The sequence below is a fragment of the Melospiza georgiana genome, chromosome 2, assembly GCF_028018845.1.
Source record: "Melospiza georgiana isolate bMelGeo1 chromosome 2, bMelGeo1.pri, whole genome shotgun sequence".
In the NCBI taxonomy this organism is placed as follows: domain Eukaryota; kingdom Metazoa; phylum Chordata; class Aves; order Passeriformes; family Passerellidae; genus Melospiza; species Melospiza georgiana.
The window spans coordinates 73,726,151-73,749,404 of NC_080431.1; the positions used below are offsets into that span (position 1 = coordinate 73,726,151).

Genomic DNA, 23,254 nt, shown 5'->3' on the forward strand with positions numbered 1-23,254 from the left:
GGGGCGGGGCGGGAGACGTGGCCAATGGCGAGTCGGGACGCGCGTGCGAGAGCGGGACTCGGGCGCAGGAGCCTGTCAGCGGTGAGGAAGGGCGGTGCCAGCCAATCGGAAGCCGCCGTGGTGACGGGGGAGCCAATGGCGAGCCGCGCAGGCGGGGCGCCAGCCAATCAGGGCGCGTCCGGCGGACAAAAGGGCCTCTCCAAGGCGCCGGCCCCTCTCCTGAGCACAATTTCACATGACGCAACGGCTGCGGGAAGCGGTTCGCGAGCCGTGCCCGCCGCCGCCATTTTGTGAGCGCGGAGACTGAGCCGGCGGCGGCCCGAGGAGCGGCGGCACCGGCAGCGCAGCCAGCGGGAGCCTCGGCGTGGAGGATGCGGTAGAGGAGCCCAGCGGCAGCGGCGGGGGGGCGGCATCGGCATCGCTCGGCGGCGGCGGCGGGGGATCGCGGGGAGGGGGCTGTCGGTCGGTGGGTCGGGTCCTGGTCGGAGCAGCATGTCGGCCCCGGAGAGCAGCGCTGGCAGCAGCGAGGCCCGGGAGGACGCGTGCCGCGACTACCAGTCGTCGCTGGAGGACCTGACGTTCAACAGCAAGCCGCACATCAACATGCTGACCATCCTGGCCGAGGAGAACGTGCCCTTCGCCAAGGACATCGTCTCCCTGATCGAGGCGCAAATCGCCAAGGTTTTTATATTCCACCGACTACTACTCCTACCTATACTGCTGGGGGGACCGGCCGGGGCAGCGGGGTAGGGCGGCCTGGGGGCCCGCAGGACAGGCGCGGGGGGAGCCGAGCGGCCGAGGCGGTTCAGGGGGACACGGCAGGGCCGGGGGACGAGAGGGCCCGAGGGTCGGGAGATGGGGCCCGAGAGAGGGGGAGAGGCTCGGGCGGGTGGGCATGGCTGGGCTGGGGCGGCGGGGGGCCTAGGAAGTAGTGCCGGGCGAGGGGGGGGGGGTGTTGGTAGTGAGGGGGCGAACAGAGAGAGCAGGGTTTGGACGGAGCTGGGGGAGGACGGGCGTGTAGGAGGCCGGGGGTCGCCGTGCGGGAAACAGGCGGAGGAGGGAAGCGTGTCTCAGCTGGGATCAGGGAGCAAGGCGAGGCGGCGGCCGGGGGCTCCTCCTTCCATCGCGAAGCTTAAGGGTGCTGCTGCTGCTTCTTTACTCCCCCGTGGCATAGGGAGCAGGGGACTCGAGGGAGGGGAGCAGCCCCCACACCAGCCTGTTGAGAGTAGGGAAGGCTTTGGGACTGGCCCCAGGAAGAGCTGAGGGAGGAGGGCAGCGTGGCTGGCGCTGGGAGCCCCGCGTAAATAGCAGGCACAACATGGCGGCCCGGCAGTGACTGGGCAGCTGCACTTCTCGCCCTTGGAGCGGGGCTTTCCCCGACACGCAGGCAGGATTCGGTGTCCGAATCTGGTGACTAAACCCTGGCGTTTTAGGGATTTTTACAGTAGGTGGATGTGGATACTGCAATCATTAGAGAGGACATGAATGGGGAGATCTCGTGGAGAGTTGGGTTTTTCTTGGGGGGTGGTCTAAAAGGAATATAAGGTTAAGTTTCTAGAGCGCAAATTGTCCGCCACTGAAGGGCTAAGTATAGTGACCTTTAAGTATAAGCTAAAGCTATTTCCCCAGTGCGGTCCCTGTGCGAGATTAATTGAGGGGTGGAGGCTCCCTGATGTCGTAAAAAAGTTTTTGGGTGAGAGGTGAACATCTCTTTCGGTTAGAGAAGAGTGTGTGGTGGTGATGGGGGTTGTTTTGCTCTGCCTCGGTAGAGAAAATTCTGTGGGCTTGGGATAATCTGTTCGGATTTCAGGTGATCTGTGCCCCGAGTAGCACTAGCGTTGTGTGCGTATTTAATTTATTTTGGCTAGAGAAGTTTATTAGTTGAGGATGTGATAGAAGAAATTCTCCCTGACTGTAGAAACTGCAGCAGCCTGTAGGATCCTAACATGGCGTCTGAAAGGCACATGATATAAAAAGGGAAAGAGGAGGCTCCCTCTGAGCCCAGCCCAGGCAGTTGCTGACATCAGTCAGCCACTGTACATGCATGGGGGTTTGCAGCACCTTTTTAGCGAGCATTTTACAAGAAAAGGGTTCTTCTATCAATCCCCCACCCCCGTATTCGTGCCAGCCACCCCTCCCCCGTTGTTTCCCTTGCTCCCTCTGATCTCAGGTGTTAAAAGGCTTTTTTCTTTGGCTTTAATCGTGGTTTATAATGGTGAGAATTGTACTGTTTAATCATGGGGGTGGGAAACATCTTTTAAGATACTTAATCTTATCTTTCTATCAATGCAGGTTGTCTTTTTTAGTGTGCCACAGACCTCTTCCAGTCTAGTTTTAAATGCTGCCAGTGGCTGAGCTTTGCCATTCCTTGGGGAGGTGACCTCATAATCTAATAGCTCTCACCATTATATCTCCTAAAGGGCAGTGGATGTATATAAAATGATTTGTGATGAAATAACAATGCTGTCAATTTTTTTTTTCATTTCTGGGTAATTTAGAACCTGCCCTGAAGTGTGGGGGTTTTTTAAAGGATGTCTTAAAACCTGTATCAATGGTTAGTTTTGCCTAGTTACTGTTTATGACTGTAGTTTATTCAAGGCAAGTTTTTAGTTGTTTCTGGGAAAGTGATCTCCTTTACTAAGCCACTTTTAAAAAGTGTTGCCTGGAGACAGTTTGTTTAGTGTAAAACTTGAGTGGTCTGCTTTACTATTTAATAAATGGTTCTGAAATGTGTGACTGGTATTATAAAGTTTGTAAATAAAAAGTGTGAAATATGTATTTGTCTTTTTATTTACCATTGTATAGTGCAGAGTTTGTTTCCAAGACCCATTTTGTATACAAAGTTGATTTTTTTTCTTTTTTTTAACAAATTTTTTTACAAGTTTGTGACTTGGGGTTGAATTGCCAGATATTACTTTAAACTTGAAATCTTTTAGGAAACTAATAAAAAAAAGCCACACATTTCCAACAATAGCTTTCCTACGTTATTTGAAGGAACAGTGGGAGTTTTGTAAAGAAGTCTTTAATAACATGCTGAGCTCAGAGTTAGTGTTCTTCTGCGTTCTGGTGGTTATGCGGCGCCTCCCTGCCTTTGGTTAGAGTCGTGCGGGCATCTTTCTTGCTTGGGGGTGCTGCAGAGACCTCCTGGAAACAAAATGCATTCCGGTGTGGGATTCCCTCTTGTGGTTACTGAAATACCTGCTAGATCCCTTGACATAATAAACACTTCCAGAAGAGAAGACTTAAATATTCCAGCCGTATTTAAGTCCCGTTTGTCAAACTGCGACACCTGAATAGCTTATGTTTGGTGCAGGGTATGCTGCTGGGCCGCTAACTGTGCTCCGTAGGTGGAAGTTGGCTTCCTTACCTAGGTGGTGGTGGTTCTGTGTGATTGCTGTCACAGGCTGATGCATGAGGACAGGGACAGTCACACTTCTTTGTGCTTTTGCTACTAATGCTTCCCCAGCATCTCAAACTTGCGGCTTAGCTGAGTGTAGTGAGCTGCTTTCCTGCACTGGTGAAATGGAAGAATTCAACTTGGGGAGTAGCTCTTGGGCATAGGTACTTCTGGGAGAGCTTTGTGTGTCTGACACACTGACTAAAAGTCAGAAGTGGTGCGCTGTCGTTTTGTTATAAAAGAGGACACTCAGAGCTGGAGTGTTTTTAATGTGCCATTGTGCAGACTGCTTCAAAGAAGAAGCCAGTGTTCCACAGACATTTTAAATAGCTGCAGATCCATAATCTTCTATATCTGAGACTTAAGTGATGCTTTTTTCTAACACTTGCACATTAGGTTGTTTACAGTTCAGTATTACGTCACAGCGTGAAATTGGCTTCTAATGTGCTGCAATTAGTTTTAGGTAATGTAGCTGGGTTTTTGTCTTTTTCTGCACAAAATGCATCACCTGCCTGTTTCTACTTTTTTCCAATATGTTTGAAGGCAGTGACACTCCCCCCTACCCTGCCACCCCAACTAACAAGGAGTTCTGCCCTCTTCAATAATAAGTTTCAGGTCATGGTAAATTAGTACACTTGGAAGGGTGAGGAAGCCCGATTGCCCATGTAAAAATTACTATTGAGTGAGTGCCCTTCTGTGAACCACCTCAAAGGGGAAGGAATTGCATTTAAAATGGTGAAGCAGTAGCACTTCACACACGTGTCTGGATAATGGGCCTGCCTGCCAAGTAAGGTGTCGTTAATTAATCTAGTAGCCTATTCTGTTTAAAATGAGCAGTGGGTGAAGTTGTTCTGCTTTTATCCAGACCTTACCAGATGGTGAAGGGAACTTAAAGTATTACAAGTGGATGCTCTTCCCAGGGGTTCATGGTCAACACACACTGCTTGTGTTGTCTTCCGTGTCCTCTTCAACAAGTCTGTGTACTTGCTGATGTTTTTTGGAACTTTGCTGTGCCTTCTACTTTGTGAAAGCCACTGGCAAGCATTAAAACCACTTTAATTGGTCCAGTACTGCTTTTTGTAAATTGGAAGTTGCTGTAGTGGTCCAGGGTCACCACACTTACCGCACAAACTTGGTATGAGTTTTGAAAAAGAATTTTAAAAAACCCCAACCAAAACCAAACTAAAAAGCCCCCAAGCCTCCTGTAGCAAAGCTGTGTCCAGAGTTTGAAGACAACCTTCTATGAAAATGGTGGTTGCAGTTCCTGAGCTTGTCTGTGCGTTTACTCAGTCGACCAGATGACTGAGTTTTGACTGAATTTTGAACTCTATCCTGACTGTTTTTGCATGCATTTTGGAAATCAGAACCATCGCCATCTGCAAGTGCCAAGAGAGAATGGGACTCTCTGCTATGTCCAGTTGGATTACAGTGAAATAATTGCAACCTTTTCTGCGTGTAATTTACGAAAAACTGTGATAATCAACATATAATTTACTGCTGCAGAAGTTCACTGACTTGGGCTATTTGCCAGAAGTCTAATTTGTGTTGTGTGAAATCCAGAAAAATCCATCCAGGAGGTTTGAATTATAAGCAATATTTAGAAGTTCCTTGAAGTGCTGACGATGGTTTCCTGCTAAGTTGCTTCCTCAAGGGAAAGGTTACACTCGGTACACTAGTGGCAATTCTGTCTCATGGGCTTCTTTTTTCCTCCTTTTTTTCCCCCCCTTTTTCCAAAGCTTTGATACACAAACAAATTAACCTAAGGTGTTCCTTTTTCTTTTTTTTTTTTTTTTTTTTTTTAATTTTTTTGGTGAAAGACCCACTGCATTATACTTTGAACTGAGTATCCATTTTTCAGATTAAGTTTTTGTATAAACAAAAATCCCAAACAAAATCCCTTGGTATTTATAGTGGCAACCAAAAAGAGAGGTCTGTATTTCTGGGATTGGTAATCCCTTTATTTGAAAAAGTTAAAGTATGTTTTTGTTGTACTAAACTTGTCAGTTTCTTCTTATTACTCCAGGCTCCTGCATCAGAGAAGCTACCCGTTATGTACCTAATGGATTCCATTGTCAAGAATGTGGGAAGAGAGTATCTCACAGCATTTACTAAAAACCTAGTTGCAACATTTATTTGTGTATTTGAAAAGGTATATACACTTTCAGAAAAGTACTGTATTCTAAGCAAAATTTGTTCCTGGTAAAATAAGTACATTATTTCAGGTTTGGGTTTGTTTTGTGTGGTGAACTATACAAATTGATTAGTTTTTATAAATCTCAGTACATCTATACTGTAAAAAAAGATTCCTTCTGCTATCAAGCATGTTAGCTGAAAGATGTAAAGTATTACTTAATTTGGTGTGTAAACATCAGTAGCTTTCCTGTCCCGGCAAGATTGTACTAACAGGATTTTGACTGTTGATGGCTTAGCTGTATGGACTTTTTGTAACGTATAGACCAATTAATTACAAATCTTTGGTTTATTTTTAAGATAGTTAATAGTTCTTATGCCAAGAATAGACTGAAAATTGACTTTTTGTGGATTGTTCAAAGCTTCACTCTCCTGTAGTTAGATTTGTTTGATTTACACAATTCACATTGTGCAGAATGAGTGCTTAAACTCAAGAGGGAGTAGCACTGGCACCTGGTTCTCTCTTGGTGGTCTGTCAGCTGAAAAAAGTGCTGCGACTGTGTGAGAGAAGGACCTTAAAATGTGTGACTGTATTATAAATAAGTTTTCATTTCATTCAACATTGAAAGCTGCTGCCATATCTTTTAATTCTGCCTCTTAATTTTGAAGCCTAGTGAAGTAATTGTGCATACTCCTCTGTGAGAAGAGCATATCAAAGTCTCAGGTTTTGAAAGGCTGGACTTGAATGGGTTTTAAGTTGGATCAGAAATGAAGGGTTAACTTCTGTGGTTTCTTGTATGTTAGAAGAAAGTGATATTCCATAAGGATGAGATGAATGAAGCTTTTGCATATTTATCATTACATATCAGAGGATCTGAAATCCCAGTATGCTTTATATATGGTTTTCAGATGTAAAGTGTGTGATGAAGTGAGGAATAGATTGTGATCGTGATTGTAGAAGATTTAAGCTCCTCTGTGTAGAGCAGATAGAGATAGATTTACCTGGTTTTTGGTGTTAAATTGTGAATGCTCTTCTACTGAGTTGTGTTTAAAGTTGCAGCTGATTGAAGCTCTGGATAACAACTCATCTTCAGAGTTTTATGTGTTAATTTGCTAGTAAGTTAAATAGAACTATTTATGTGTACTAGTTAGATGTGTAAAGTGGCAGTCATTTCTAATAGCTTAGTTGGTTAAAAGATGTGAGTAGAATTCCAGCACAGGCATTGTTACAGATTTGGGTTTTATCAGTAAATGGTCACTAAGGTATCTTTAGACACTTGAAGTCAAACTGTTTGCTTAGTCATTCCTGCACATTTTTGCAGTGAGCTTCAGTGAAGCCTCTCATGGAAAATTCTATAGAGGCATCATCCGCCAATTACTAAGTACGAATTACTTTTATTGAAGCTCCTGTTCTTACCCAAAAAGTACCTTCCAACTTTCCAGAATATTCTGTGTCTAGGTGTAACATCTGAAAATGGCAGCAAAAATCATCTACATGGGCAATGCTTAATGATTGAATTGGGATTTTGAAATTTGACAGCTGCATGTATTTTGTCCTTTAATGTTTTTTATTTACTGTTCAATTGAGCCACTTAAGTTACAAGATGAACTAAATTTTGCTTTATTGTAAATTTCTAATTTAGCTGCCATGAGATAATCCAGTTGTGTGTAAAGAGATAAAATGGGCCTCTGGTCCTACAAGTACATTTGATCTGTGACTCATACATAGATGGGTCTAATTCTGCAGCTGAACTGAAATAGTAATTGACTTCATTTTAGCTAATACTCATTTTATTGCATTTGTTAGAAAAAAATCCTTCAGTGACTAAACAGCTGAGCAAAACACCTTTTTTTCCATTCAGTTTGTTTTTTCTTGATCTGTTTGTCATTGTTATACTCCAGCACAAACACTTGAATGATGTATTGTCTCAGAGGCGGTTGCCTTTCAATACCTTTGTTACTGTATTTTTTTCCACAGAAGTTGGGCCAGTAAAATGAGAATTTTGCTAATGGAAAAGTTGAAAGAAAATTCTCAGAGCATGGTAATACCAAATAAAATCTTCAAATGGCCTTGAAACAGCAATTGCACATTTGAGCTTCTGTCACTGATTCCATTGATAGAGATGTGTTGTCTGCACTGCTTATAAATTTTGTGTAGGAAGTTCAGTATGTTGAAATGACAAGATAGAAATAGGAAATGAATGAAATCTTAAGTTCTACAGAAAAATTTAAGAAATTGTTTTATATTAACTTAACAAGCCATAGAATTGTTTTATTGTTTTAGGTGGATGAAAATACTAGGAAAAGTTTATTTAAATTACGCTCCACATGGGATGATATTTTTCCTTTGAAGAAACTATATGCACTTGATGTCAGAGTCAACTCATTAGATCCTGCCTGGCCAATTAAACCTCTGCCCCCAAATGTGAATACTTCTAGCATCCATGTGAATCCTAAGTTTTTAAATAAATCGGTAAGTTTTTCTGCCTTCTGGAAGAACAGATGGTAATACATGTAGTTTTCATTGTTTGTGTGCTGCTTTTTGAAAATTTAGAATATTAAGAATGAATTATCTGACCTTTGTAAACAGGTAAGAGAAATTTATAAATTCAGAATATTTGAAGGGTTTGGTTTTTTAATTTATTAACTGAGTTATAGGCTTTGGAACATGGAGGAATTGATATTAAATTCCCTACACCTGTCAAAGTAGGCAAATCATAGTGGGGCAAAAAAAAATGCAGTTTACAGCTGCTGTATGAACTAAGTCCCAGTACTGGATCATGAAAACACTGAAAGGAGATGGATTTAGTTGATTTTACTAGGATTTTAAAAGTAACTTTTCTTTATTTTGTTTTTAGCCAGAGGAATCTAATGCACCTACCTCTGCTGTCACTTCTGGTGCCTCTACTCCTCCAGCTGTTCCTGAAATACAAAAGAATTTGACACAGGAGCAACTGATAAGGCAGCAATTGCTTGCAAAGCAAAAACAGTTGTTAGAACTTCAGCAAAAAAAACTAGAGCTGGAGCTGGAACAGACTAAAGCACAGTTGGTGAGTAGGATAGTTGATAAAACTTGGGTAGTTGGGGTCTCTCTTTTGGAGAGTACTTGACTGTACTGGTAAGTACAGTACATTGGTTTTCGCTCATGTTAGGCAAGTGTAGCTGTTCTAGGACTACCACAGCAATGCAAGGTGAGCTGGGGTTCCTGAACAGTTTTTATTATCTTGAAATCTTAAGTATTAAATTGAAATGTTAAAAAAAAAATGGATTTCTTGTGGTTTGGTTTTAATCTCTCTTCAGAATGATACCTGACTGTGATCTTCCACCCTTCACCTCTTGCAACTGACAGTGAGCTGGGCTATTTCAAATATGTTTGTTCCCAAAGAACAAGGGAGCCTGATCGTTTGTAAGCAAAGTCGGTTCCTTGGTTGGCAGTAGTTGGAAGTCTTGCTGTGTTGATAGTTGACAACACAAAATAAAGCATCTTGGAACTGAAGTGTGAAAATAGGATACTTGGCAGCTGAGTTGCCTAGAGCATGTGGAAAATATAGGAAAGCTAGCACTGTAACTGGAACTTGTGCCAAATTTACATCTTTTGCAGTATTTACATTAATATATTTATCTTGCACTGTGTTTGAATTTGATTTGTAATGGTACTGCATTATTTTAGTGCTTATAATTAGCAATTAGTGGGTCAATTTCTGTTAAATGGCTGAAGCTCATACCTCTCAAGACATGGCTATTACAGTTTTGGTTTTGAGACAGAATATTAGCACCTCTGGGTAGGAGTTGTGGCATACAGATTAATGCTGGATTTTTTTCCAATTTCAGGCTGTATCTCTTAGTGTTCAGCAGGGATCATCTAGTATAGCTTCAGTTCCAGCACCTTCCAAGCAACACATGTCTCCCACACCTCATATGACAGTTAAACCACCTCATCAAACTGCTGTGCAATCTGAAAAAAACAAACCATCCCCAAGTCCTCCACTTCATGACATCAAAATAGTGAACAGGGATCCTCGACTTAATAGAATGGGTCAACATTCTTCTCATACTAAAGATCAATCTCACAGGAAAGAATTTTCACCGAGTGTGACCAGTCAGTCTGAGACAAAGGGAAACAAAACAGCACAGGCTGAAAAACAGAACTCAACGAAGTCAGAAAAATCAAAAGCAAGTGAAAAAACACAGAAGAAAGAACTTGAACAGTCCAAAGCAAAATCTAAATCGCCATCCCCTTTGAAAAATAAGCTGCCCGATACTAAAGACAGTAAAAACCAGGAATGTGAAAGCACTAAGGTTTCTGACATCAGTAAGCGGGATCCAAGACTGAAAAGACATCTTCAGGATAAGTCAGAAGGGAAGGAAGAGGAGGTCAAAGAAAAGAGGAGAAGTACAGAAAAGAAGGAAAAAGAGGAGCATAAGACTTGCGAACATAGACCAGTAGGGAGCAGAAATAAAGTGATTAATGGTGCTGTTCAGAAACAAGACGCAACTACAGAGGAGTCAGAAAAACAGGGTGGGAAACAAGGAAGATCAAGTAGTAGAAAACGGTCACGATCACGCTCTCCTAAGGCAAGATCACCATCTACACACTCTCCAAAAAGACGAGAGAGGAGATCACCCAAAAGAAGACTTCGGAGTTTATCTCCTACTTCATCGACTCCTAAAATTGGAAAGATACGTCAGATAGGTCCTAAGCAGTCTCATGTTGAAGAAAGCACACAAGCAGCAAGAGATGAAAGAAACTCTAATAAGAGAAATGTTAAACAAGAGGTGCGTGATCCAAGGAGATTGAAAAAAGCTCAAGAAGAAAGACCCCAAGAGACAGCCACCCAGCATTCTGCAAAAGCTTCTCCAGATCCAAAGGAAAATGCAGAAAACTGGCAGGGATCCAAATCAGGCAAGAGGTGGAAATCTGGTTGGGAAGAAAGTAAAAAGTAAGTTACTATCTCTTAAACAACTTGTGTGTGAAGTCAGTGGAAATTCTCCTGTTGCCTTCAGTATAGTTGACTTTGAGAGGCAGTGTTGGGATGGTTAAAGTTGATAAGTTTCATTTGTTTCTACTAGTGAAATACAGAGGTGATGCATACTTCGATTCTAAGGTGATAGCAATGTTTTGCCGTGATCAGTTCTAGTAGGAACCATTGCATCCTGAATAATGAATAATCTATATTTTACATATATTCTTGTTTTCAGCTCACAGCAGAATGATGAACACCAAGCACTTGTTAAATCCCCTCACCAAAGACATCGGGAGAACTGGCCAGCTGGTAAAGGAATTCTATCACCCCGAGCACCGAAGCAGCAGCACCGGTTAAGTGTGGATGCCAATTTACAGATTCCCAAAGAATTGACATCTGCAAGTAAAAGAGAATTACTTAAGAAGGTAATACTAATAAATCTGTCTTAGAAATGTCCTAGATGGGGGGTTTTTTTCTCGTCTTTTTGGACGTCTAAATTTTAACTTTATCTTACAGGCTAATGACCGCTTAACATCTGGTGAAATAACACAGGATGAGTTTCTCATGGTTGCTCATCAGATCCGACAGCTGTTCCAGTATCAGGAAGGAAAGCACAGATGTAATGTCTGGGATAGCCCTACAGAGGAAAAATGTGGTTTGAAAAAGAAACCTCTTCTATCGGATGCAGAATTAACATATTATGAACATAAAGCTAAACTAAAAAGGACACAAGTTCAGCATTCGTTGTCAAGGCTTGATTTGTTGGATCCTGATGATATTTTGGATTATCATATACCTGATGCACTGCTTTCTGGAATAGAATGTGAGCAGGCAAAAGCCAAGCGGGGAGCACAGTTTGACAGAAAAGAGCCATTTGCAGAAAGGTCAAGGAGGCACTCGCCTGTAAGTGGCACTACAAGACCGTTTGCTGAAAACCTGTCGCCGCTTGAGAGTCGACGAAGACTTGAAGACCAGCGTGCTACTAAAGGAGCAAGAGGTTCTGATCCTTATGACAGCTGGGGAGAATCGGATGAATTTAGAGATGCTCTCAGACAACAGGGGAAAAGTACAGCAGAGTTCCAGAAAACAGATGGAGATGCACTTTGTAGGTTTGATAATCGTGAAGAAAGACAGCTTCTTGGGCAAGCAGGTATGTGATTTTACTTTATTTTGTATCTGTTAAGTAATTGACAGTGTATTAGCAAGTGGTTATGTGATTTGTTCTGGTTTTTTTAGGTGTTCGAGAGGAACCAAGGTCACCGTTCACTGAACGTTTCAAAAGAGCTAGGTATGAAGATCCAGAGAAAGCACCATTTCCAGAAAGTCCAGGATCGAGATTTGGAGGTATTGAAGCAAAGCAGAGGATAAGTGCACTGATGGAAGACAGACCTCTGTTTGATGGCTCACCTAGACCGACTGCTGCAAGGGTTGCGGTAGATGGACAAGGCAGTCCTTTTGTTGATGGTCCTGCTGCTGGTTCAAGTTCCAGAATTGATGGGCCAGCTGGACAGGCTGCTATGAGATTTGAGGGGCCTTTGGTGGGCACAGGTGCATCTCAGTTTGATGGACCACTGGCAGGAGCAGGGGGAGCTGGAGCCTTAAGATTTGATGGGCCACCAGGGCAGCTGGCAGGGTCGCTGAGATTTGAAGGACCCTCAGGCCAGGTTGGTGGAGGAGGTCCGCTGCGGTTTGAGGGACCTCTTGGGCCTTTGCGGTTTGAGGGGCCTGCTGGGCAGCCTGTAGGTGGGGCTAGATTTGAAGGTCCTGGAGTTGGGCTCAGGTTTGAGGGTCCTCATGGTCAGCCTTCAGGTGGTCTCAGGTTTGAGGGACCTCATGGTCAACCTATGGGGCCTCGGGGTCAACCAGGCGGTGCTCTCAGGTTTGAGGGACCCCATGGTCAGCCCTTGGGGCCTCATGGTCAACCAGGGGGTAGCCTCAGGTTTGAGGGGCCACATTTACAGCCATTGGGGCCCCATGGACAACTTGGAGGTGGCCTCAGATTTGAGGGGCCACATGGTCAGCCCATGGGGCCACATGGACCATCAGGTGGTGGGCTCAGGTTCGAGGGACCACATGGACCATCAGGTGGTGGGCTGAGACTGGACGGACCACGTGGTCAGCCGGGTCTAGGTCCTAGGTTGATTGATGGACCAGTACATCAGGGAGCTGGTGGTCTTAGATTTGATGGTCCTCTTGGTCGGGCTGGTCCAAGATTTGATGGCTGTCATGGAGCTGGATTTGATGGTCAGCCTGGACAGCTGTCTCTCCTGCAAAGATTTGATGGAATTCATGGACAGCCTGGTCCAAGGTTGGCATCTGGCCAACAGGCACAAGCAAGATTTGAAACAGCCATACCTCAAAGATTTGATGGACCTCACCAGCCAGCCTCTAGGTTTGACTTGCCCCTTGGCCTTCAGGGAGCACGTTTTGAAAATGTAGCTAACCATCCTGCCTCAAGACTAGAAATGTCACCATATGGACAAGGTGGTCCGTTTGTTGACCATCCTGGCCAGGGCTACAATGGACCAGCTCATGGAATGCAGTTCCAGAGACCTGATATATTTGATGGTTCGCCCGGACCAAATTTCAATGGGCCAGCTGGCCCAGGAGCACAGAACTTCCCACTGAGAGCAGCTGGACATTATTTCGAAGAAAAAGGTCTCCAGGGTCATCAGTATGGAAATTTCAGTAATATGCCAATGGGAGGTAATCAGGTAAGAGCTGATTGCATCAAATACTTTGCTTGCAGAAGTGTTTCCCTTAGAGAATTAGCCCGATTTCTTCCTCTAAAAATGAAATATTTTTCTAAAGCATTGACAGGCTGAGAGTCACTTTCTAACTAAAAAAGTCACTAGATAATTTAAGGACGTGCATTGCTGTGTTTCAAGAATCTTGTTTTAAATATTAGACAAAATACTGGATCTTCGCAATCACTTCATAGTTCAGAATATGTCTTTGAAATCATTATTTTCAGCATTAGAACAAAACCAGGTAATTGGAAGCCTTTGGTATTCTCATTAAATTTCAACAAAAGTGAACTCTATATAAAGTGTAAAAGCTAATGTAAGTGATTACAGTATACTTGATTCGTTTTTCTAAGAGGTGTGAAGTTAGACAGGACTAAAATAATAATTGTCTTTTTGCAGCTGTTAGTACTGGTTACAAGCCAGTTTTAGGGAGATATCCATAACTTGGGGGAATTGACGTAGATAGGGCCATTGTTGAACTTTCTTTCTCAACTGCACTGTTGTCTTTTAAAATTCTCTTGGCACCATCTTGCTTTGTCAGTTCAGTTGTCTTTGCTGTTGCCTCTTTGAAATGCTCTCTTCAGAAGGAGTAAATGGTACTATACAGAGGTGAAACTGATGTAGTTTCTTGCAGAGTTTAGAGATTTCCAAAAGCATTTTTAATTTCGGGGGTTAAAAAGTGAATGTGAAGAGTTTACTGATTGTACAAAAGCAGGTAATGTGTCCTACAGACCTCTAATGGGATAAAATCTTAAACAGTGTGTAAATCCAGAAAACAGCCAGTTAGGGAAAAAACCTCCAAACATTTTTATTACAAATGTGTTATAAAGACTTGTGTTTCTACCTACAGCTTACTGTAGCTGATGTGCTGAAAAGTCTTGTTTTCAAGATGTGTATCTGTACTAAATGCTGGTTCAGTTCCTCATAAAAATTATTTGTGGCATTTATTAATAGACATTTATGAGTTCTTGAATTTCTTGAGTTCTATTTTGGTGAACATGAGCAATTTAAAAGGAAGTAATGTGTTTGGAAAATGTGATTGTTAAGTAGAAGGAAAGGTGTTGAAGGTGTTGTGGTAGGGTTTTGTTTGTTTATTTTAATATTAGGCAATACAAGGATGTGGTCTGAATTTTCCTAGTGGCAAATTAAAATTAGGGAAAGATCATATAGTTATATGTGGTCTTCTTCAATACCAAACTGACAATGGTTCATTCCTGGAAGGAGTTCAATATATGTGAAATGATTGAGAAACATGTGGAAGTTAATAAGTTTATAGTCACATTATTATACAAAGATTACATAAATGTTTACTTTCACAGGTTTCTCTCATGTCTGCTCAAACAGGACCTTATGGCCAAGGTCAGCAGTATTTGCCAAATCCTGGAAGTTTTGTCCAGAACCCTGCAGGTGTGTAACAATGGAATTCCTTTTATATCTTTTGGATTGTTCGTTTGGTGGTGGCCACAAAAATGACATTTTTTAATGTCCTGATTTACTGGGTCTGTGTGGATTAAGGGAAGCCTCCTCAGTGAGGTGGCTTTAGATATGGTATCTGTAGCACCTTCATCTCTTAAGGAGATTTTCTTAAACACTGCAGGCTTTTGTTAGTTTTCATTAACCATGTGATTTGGGTATCAAGTTGTGCTGAAAAAACAAAAAAAATGCTTTTGATCTGTTTTTCTGGAAGGCATCAGTATGTAGGTCTAGCTTGCTGTGCTGGGGTGGGCAAACATTTCCAGTGTTTGAGTGGTTAGTAGTGAAAAACTTCAATAACATCATAAAAGGTTAAACTAGGTGATGAAGTATTGAGTGTGGGGAAATATCGAAGTATGAATCCTGGAGAATACTGCATTTCAAGAACCACCATCCAGCAGAGATCAGTGTATGGGCAACCAGCTTAGATAGCTCTCCAGAATACATTATGAAGGAAGGGAAAATCTTGTTACAAAGATTCCCTGTTTCAAGGGAAAAAATTAGCCAAACACTAGATAAAGCAGAGAGTTGGTAAATAATTTGTAACAAAACGTGAAATAAATGGGAGGCAACAGGAAAATTGTGATGTGAAGTATATAGATAAAAGTGAAGTCATTTCTGATGCTAACCTTTTGCCACCTTGAATGTCTATGTTCTTCCCCAGGAGGCCTTTCACATTCATATCCTGATAACCACCTTGGACAGGTTGATGTGAATGAGTTGTTTGCTAAACTGCTGAAAACAGGGATCCTCAAATTGTCTAAAACTGATTCCACTTCAGCACGTATGTAGATTTATTATGTTCTAGCTATGGAATTTATCCACAGCTCAGATGTAAATCTGAGTATACACACTTCTGTGAACTCCTGTATAGTTTTTTTTTAATGGAACTCTATTTTTGGGAAGGAATTTAGTGTATGTGATCGAGTAAATTCTTAGTATCTTGTTTAATTTACATTTCATCTATCTAGAGCAGTCAGTTTTGTCTTTGCTGCTGTGCTTTTGTAACTTGTTCTTGATTATAATCAAGAACAAGGTCTTTTCATCTTCTGAAATATTTCTGAATCTGTGAAGACTGAATTTTAATGCCAGACACTGAGGTGAAATATTGTTTTCCTCAATTGAAACTCTGGCTTATTTTCTTTTATGCTTTTTTAAAATGGTGTTAGAAGATAACTGATAATCTGATTAACTGAAGATAACCATAGTCGGATTGTATTATTAATATTTGAAAAAAAAAACCACCCACTTTTAGGAGCACATAATTTCTTTCTGATGATGTACTGAAACTTTGATAATATCTTCATGGTTTCTAGAAGCGAATGAAACATCAGCCCAGCCAAATGCTGAAGAAGAAGATGATGATCAGAATGAAGATCAGAATGTTCCAGACCTCACTAACTTCATAGTCGAAGAACTTAGACAGTGAGTATAGCTGAATGGGCTTGCAGTAGGAATAACAGTGTGGCAGGAGCTAGATAGGTCATCCAAGACAGTTAAAAGCTCTTAAAAGGTTATCTATCACTTTGTGCTTTTGAGGAGGTTAAACCTGCATTGTTTGATGTCAGCCTTGTTGAAGCTGAGAAAGGAAAAAGTCAGAAGTTGAAGATGGGAAAGCTTAGCTTTACACAAAGGTCTGCCTTGTTACTTCAGCACTAAGGCTGTGATAGGCAGTGAAGCCAGGCCTGGGCTGCATCAGAAGCTGTGTGACAGGGAGGTCAAGGGAGGTGAGACCCCACCTGCAGTGCTGCTCTGGGGCCCCAACACGAGGGGGACATGTTGGGAGTGACTCCAGAGGAGGCCATAAGGGTGATGAGAGGGCTGGAGCACCTCTGCTGTGAGATAGGCGGAGAGTTGGAGTGGTTCAGTCTGGAGAGCAAACGGCTCCAGGGAGGCCTTACTGCAGCATTCCAGTACCTGTAGGGGACTACAAGGAAAGCTGAAGAGAGGCTTTTCACAAGGCCAGGACAAGGACTAATGATCTCAGATGAAGAACAGATTTGCTTGTAGATAGTAGGAAGAAATTCTTTACTTGAGAGGATGATGAGGCACTGGAATAGATTGCCCAGAGGAGCTGTGGATGTCCCAGCCCTGGAAGTGTTCAAGGCCAGATTGGATGGGGCCCTGAGCAACCTGATGGAAGGTGTCCCTACTCATGGCAGGAAGGTTGGAACTCTAGATGGTCTTCTAAGGTCCATTCCAACCCAAATAGTTCTATGATTTTAATTATACCATTTGGTGGTAGCTTGTAAAGCTGGGCCAAATGAAGGCATTGCTATTTGTGCATTATTAGGTGAGAAAATCTAGTAGGAATGAGACACGACATTAGCATGTTTCTCATGAATTGTTAATAAGAGCCAATTGTTTTTTGAATGTTTAAGTTGATCATGCTATGAAAATCAAGGTGAAATATTATATTGTGTACTTCTAACTTGGAGCAGATCCATGCTTTTCCCCTAGTACTGTAGGCAAGTGGAGCAATTTACTGAGAAGTTTCTTACTGTCTTTTTTTAAAGAAGTGCTGAGATTTTTCTCTCTTTTTGTAGGCGTTATGATAGTGTTATAAATCGGCTGTACACTGGAATTCAGTGTTACTCCTGTGGAATGAGATTCACCACTTCACAGACAGATGTTTATGCAGATCACTTGGATTGGCATTATCGCCAGAACCGGACGGAAAAAGATGTCAGCAGAAAAATTACACACAGGAGATGGTACTACAGTTTAACAGTAAGTAGTGCAGTATTTGTCTGGATAAATTACAGGCTGGATTCTGTGCTTTATTCCTGCATGTGCTGTAGGATTGCAGCTGAAATTTGCATCATCACAGGAGTTGGTTGTGATAAACAAGATACTTCAAGTAGTCCGCAGATGCCTGTCAGAATACAAAAGGCAATTGTGTGATGAACAGTAAACAGTTTAAAGCTGCTTGCTGCACTGTTTTCATTCCACTGCGAATGGAATTTGAAGGATAGCGATTTTTTTGGTAAAAGAGTTTTTGAAGCATTGCATTGTGAGAAAGAGTGCACTGTGCTAATGCTGCATGTGGGAGATATTTCAGTTTTAACAAAGTAGCATTTATGAAATATGATACTTTGGGATGTCTGAGTGAGAATGAACATTTTCCTTAGGACTGGATTGAATTTGAAGAAATAGCAGATCTAGAGGAGCGTGCTAAAAGCCAGTTCTTTGAAAAAGCTCATGAAGAGGTTGTGTTGAAGACTCAGGAAGCTGCCAAAGAGAAGGAGTTTCAGAGTGTCCCAGCTGGACCAGCTGGAGCAGTGGAGGTAAGTTTCAGCTTGCCAGACAGCAAGAATCTAGTCTTTCAAAGTACTGTGTTACTAAATGTAGACTTTGTACTTGGGCCTTTGTGTAGCCCCTCCATAGGTTGTGTTTGTGTATGTAATGGTTGCTTCCCAGGGGCAGGAGTAGTAGAAACCTGTAGTTAAAAAAAAATCAGCAGCCATTGGCATTGTGTAGTTTTAGCAAAATTGAAATGGGCATGCTGTGTTAATTTGCTAAATGTTTATGTAGAGAAAATAGTGTAAGTGATTTGTCATTTGATGGTCGTTTGTCATTCATTTGTCACTCAAATAGCTACAGGATTTACTGGGGTTTTGGTACTTTTAAACACAAAAATTTCTTTTTTTGGTAGCAGATAGGTGTTAGAAGAAAGAATTACCACAACTTGGAAGTAACCAGTAGAGCTGTATTTTGGTAGATGAATTGGTGTGGTAATCAAATACAAATGTTAGAATTACAATTTAGTTTTACATGCCAAGTCTCTAAGGAACTAGCTATGAAACCAGAAAGGCCTTTTTTTTTAATTTTAAAGAGCTTTTTTCATGCTTTATTCTCTGGGTTGATAATTTTTCACAAAAGTACTAAAAACTTCTGCCTTGTTTGACTTGAAATTGCAGGTTAAGGGGGAAGAATTAAGATATTGCCAGAAATAAAACTAGTTAAATCGCTTTAATGGATTGTCTTACATGACAGTAAGACACCATGACACTGTTACAAAATGCTTTGCAGACTAACTAGCTAGATGAGGGTAAAGCTTACTTTTCTCAAGTGACAAAGAGTATTCAGGGCCAGAGGGTGATCCTTTCTCGGTCTGCAAACCATACTCAGTTTTTAATTAAGGTTTACTAAAGTGATTTTTAAAGTGTGGAGGAAAGATTGTGTTCTAGGCTTAATATACTTAATTTAAAAGAACCTTATTTGACTCCTCCTAGGTTCTTGAATTTCATGTGTTCAGCAAATTACAGTAACATGATTTATCTCTGTTTTTCCAATAATTTTCAGAGCTGTGAAATTTGCCAAGAACAATTTGAACAGTATTGGGATGAGGAAGAGGAAGAGTGGCACTTGAAGAATGCTATCAGGGTAGATGAAAAGGTAATCTGATCTTATTTATATGTGATGCTAATTTATAATAAAACCCCTGAAGCATTACAGGGAAAAAAACCCCAGGAGTAGGCAGCAAGTGCTCTTTTTCTCTTGAAGGATTCCTGTTGTAGTTTTTCTGGCTTCCAAATACATAAATATCTCTGCCTTTGGAAGTGCCTGAAACCCTGGTGTCATTGGTACGGGCTCATCAGCTCTCCCTTACACTGCAGTGCTCAAAGAAGAATGGATGTCTCTATGGGTGTGGGCTCAGTTCTTCCTGCATGCAGCTGTGCACAGATAATTCCCAGCCCTCACCAGGTTCTGTATGATTACATTTCCTAAACAAACATCACAAAATCCTGTCTCAGGTATAGCTGACACCATACTTAGCCTGCTCAGACCATAGTTTCTCTAGATGAATTATGTGATAATGTGTAATAGATACTGTTCAGTTCATGATCAGTGAGCCTGCTATAATTTATTTTTACATATTTAAATGTATAACAATTTTTTTTTCAGATTTACCATCCATCTTGTTATGAAGATTACCAGAATGTAAGTGAATCCTTCATATTTTTGGAAGCGTTTTGCTTTCAGTTTGTTTGCTTCATCTCTTTGCTTTGCAGGGAGCAGATGTGTTCAGAATGTGCTGCCCATTTCTCTTGCCTAAGACTTGGAGGCCTTGGGCATGGCAAATTTATAACACAGAATTAGCTGAGATGTGTTTCTGTTTGTGAGTACCATGACAGCTTGTGTGCCATAAAGCAAAGCCATGCTTTGATGGATTTATTGTGGAGTATTGTGTAATCTTAGGAATTTCTAACAATGGAGTAGGTGGGTATTGGTGTGACATTTTTAATGCTTTGGAAGTTACATCAGTCCATGGTAATGTGTTAAGCATTTCATCTCTGCTTGGTGATACTTTTCAAAGGAATTGGAAAAAAAAGTAATGCTATTAAAAAAATGAATTTGTTTTCTTAAAAGTTTGACAAAGTAGAAGTTTGGATTTTGAGTGCCTGACCATCGACATATTTGCATTTTGAAAAAAGGCAAAAAGAATGAGAGGCTAAAAATGGTTATTTTAGTGTGCTAATGCTACATTGACTTTCACTTTGTAGACATCATCATTTGATTGCACACCATCTCCCAGCAAGACTCCTTCAGAAAATCCACTAAATATAATGTTGGACATTGTTAAACAAGAAACAGAAGAGTCCTGTGACTCACCTAAAATCAAAGAAGAACCTGAAGACACCCCTCCTCCTGCCTGTGCAGAAGACAGTACACCTGCATCTACAGAAATCAAAACAGAACCTGAGGATTCTGTTTAAATAAACTGCGGTATGATTTCTTTTTTTTTTTTTTTTTTTTTTTTTTTACAGAGGAGCTGCTGTGTTAGTTCTGGAAGATGAATACTTTTTATATGAATAAAATGTCCAATTGAGGCAGGGCCTCAACTACTGTTTGGTTAATAAATACATTTTTGTATTTGAAATTTCTTATTGCCTGCACAGTTTCAGGTGTCATTGTGTGAAAGTTCTGTAGATGCGTGAAAATTTAATGGTATATGTAAAAATGTAAAATTTTCACTTGTTGAAATGTAAATTATAAATAAAAGATATTTTTGCTATGTATGGAGTGTAATGTTTATGCACACCATCAAATAAATACAGTGTTTCTGTACTTTTTTTCAGTTTAAAATTAATTAAAACGAATTTTTGCTTAATAAGATTCAGAAAAATGAAAGCAAGACTCTTCTGTCAGTAATCCCATAGGTGGGTTATCAAGGGAAGGAGCTTTTCAGACAGGCCTAGATTCCTTGTCTTTTTAAAAGTTATTTGAACAAGCTTACATATCCAGATGTTTCAAAAAACAATTACAACAACAAAATAATAAAAAATCCACAGAAAAACTCACAAAAAGACAGTTCTGGGTAGAAGGGGAAAATTTAACAAACAAACCGGAGTGCTTGATTGTGGTGAACACAAGTGCCAACAAAATTAACAAACCAGGATGCCTGGTAGTTAAGGTGTTTTTAATGATTTTTTTTTTCCATTAGTCAAACACAAATTTAATAAAGCTGAATTTTCTTTACGTTACAGGGGGGAATGAATGTAAGAATGCTCATTTGAAACATAGTTAACATTTTCTTTTTTGTTGCTTATGACTGGACTTAGATGGTAAACCAGATATCCTGAGATGTTAATATTTCTTAAATGTCATAAATAAAACTAAGCATATATTTGAGTGTGAGTCTCTTCCTTTCAGTGATGGGTCTGTGTGGCTGGTACGTTTGTGGGAATTGAAATAAAGTTGTGTGTTTTAGTATGCATTTGATGTTTTATTCACTCTGCTAGTTGCAGTGTGTATTTTTAACTTGCTGGGAGCAAGACAGAAGCACTGAAACTCAGAAAGCAATGTCATAGCCCTAGCAGGTTATACTGGGAGTCAGAATTCCCCCTTAGTGTGCAAGTGGAAATAATCAGCAGTACAGGAGATGTTGGCTGCAAAAACTTCTTTCCATGTTGACACCCCAGCTTCACGCAGTTTTTAAGGTGCGAGTAATGCTTTGATTCTTCTATTAAGGTTGGAGCTGTAGTTTTAGATAGTTGTTCTATAGTAGTTATAGTGAGCTTGCCCTGTTCTAGCTATCAGACTTTAAAATGCTGTTTAATTATAGACAGTCCAGAGGCACAAAAATACAATGGATCAGGGTGGTGTCAGTGCATGCAGTGGTGTGTGTGACTGCTGGCTGTGTTGTAGGCGGTACTCCTTTGTTATTGCGACCTCTTCCTGGAGCAGGGATGTAGCCTGGCCCAAATATGATGCTTTGTGTCCTGGAATACCTTGAACTGCTTGCTAAATGGCACCAACTGAAGTTCAGAGGAGACTGAGCAGAGACATGGTGTCTTTAAATATGCAGAAGGCTGTTCAGAAAAGGGAACAAATTACTCTGTCTACTAGAGATAGAACAAAAATGAGACCTATAAGTCGCAGAAATGGGCTTTATGACAGCTCTTTAATGACAAGGATAATTAAACCCTAAATGGTTCATTAAGCTCACTTGGTCCATGTAGTTATCACTGCACACCTGTAAATCTGACTGGGAAGGGTTCATTCTGCCTGGAAGCGGGATTCTGGAAATACAGCGTCCTTTTTTCATCCCCCCATCAAAGGAACCCGGCTTACCCCCAGGGTACCAGCTGGTTTTGACTAAGGGAATTGGGGAGCAGGATCGCGTCGCTGCAGAAAGCAATGAGGGTTAAAGGTTCCCACAACGTGACCGGAGTCCGATCATCTAGAGCACAAGCTGGTTCAGTGCTTCTTGCTCCGAGCATCACCGGCGGGGTTCCGAGATGAGAATTGGTTCTAGTTACATTTCTCGGGGGGATCAATCACCGTGCCGGTCGCAGCCCAGGGCCGCCGGGAGGTGCAGAGCGCCCCGAGCAGCTGCAGCGCAGCCCGTGCGGCAGGGCCGGGCCAGGCCGCACCTCTCCCGCCCGGCCCGCCATTTTCCGCCGCGGGAGGGCGAGCCCGGGGCCCATGGCAACGCCGGGGCGGCGGCAGCAGCAGCAGCAGCTGGAGGGAGCGCTCCAGGCGGCAGCGGCGAGCTGCCGGCCCCTGAGCTGCGAGGGGCGGCCGTGCCCCGCTCCGGCCGGTGAGACCGCCCCGCCCGCCCCTCCTCCGCCCGCTCCTTCCCCCGTCCCCGCGCCGCGGGCGGCCGTGTGGCACGGGGCGGGACGGGCTCTCCCGAACCCCGGGGCTGTGGCACGGGGCGGGACGGGCTCTCCCGAACCCCGGGGCTGTGGCGCGGGTCTCCGCCGGGATGCACACGCAGCACTGAGGAGGCTCCAAAAGCGCGGGGAAGGGCGGCGTTTGGCGCCGGCCGGCCGCGCTCTCCCCATGCTCCGGGCCTGGCAGCTCCGCCTCCGCCCGGCGGGACGCGCTGGGACGGGTCGGGCCGGCGGCTCCCGCGGCCCTGGGGCTGCTGCCAAAGCCGAGCTCCGAGAGGTTGGGTTTGTGTCACGGAAACATCGCAACACCTAAATTGTGCCTTTTCCTATTCCGAGCCATATCCTTCTTCACTTAATCTCTTTAACTGGATTTTGGGCAGGTACCGATCTCAAAGTGCTTACTGAATTCTTTCTGCAAAG

At 42.4% G+C, this 23,254-nt stretch overlaps 1 protein-coding gene across 1 annotated transcript; it reads left to right on the forward strand.

Moving 5' to 3' along the window:
- The first annotated feature begins 464 nt into the window (after positions 1 to 464).
- On the forward strand, positions 465 to 21,348 carry PCF11 (PCF11 cleavage and polyadenylation factor subunit). Its single transcript, XM_058043974.1, has 16 exons — positions 465 to 681; positions 5,421 to 5,546; positions 7,812 to 8,000; positions 8,386 to 8,577; positions 9,359 to 10,467; positions 10,727 to 10,916; positions 11,008 to 11,641; positions 11,728 to 13,205; positions 14,558 to 14,645; positions 15,376 to 15,495; positions 16,028 to 16,136; positions 17,258 to 17,441; positions 17,843 to 17,998; positions 19,017 to 19,109; positions 19,620 to 19,655; positions 20,219 to 21,348. The coding sequence occupies exons 1-16, from the start codon at positions 493 to 495 to the stop codon at positions 20,429 to 20,431; spliced, it is 5,106 nt and encodes a 1,701-aa protein (XP_057899957.1). The 5' UTR covers positions 465 to 492; the 3' UTR covers positions 20,432 to 21,348.
- The last annotated feature ends 1,906 nt before the right edge of the window (positions 21,349 to 23,254 follow it).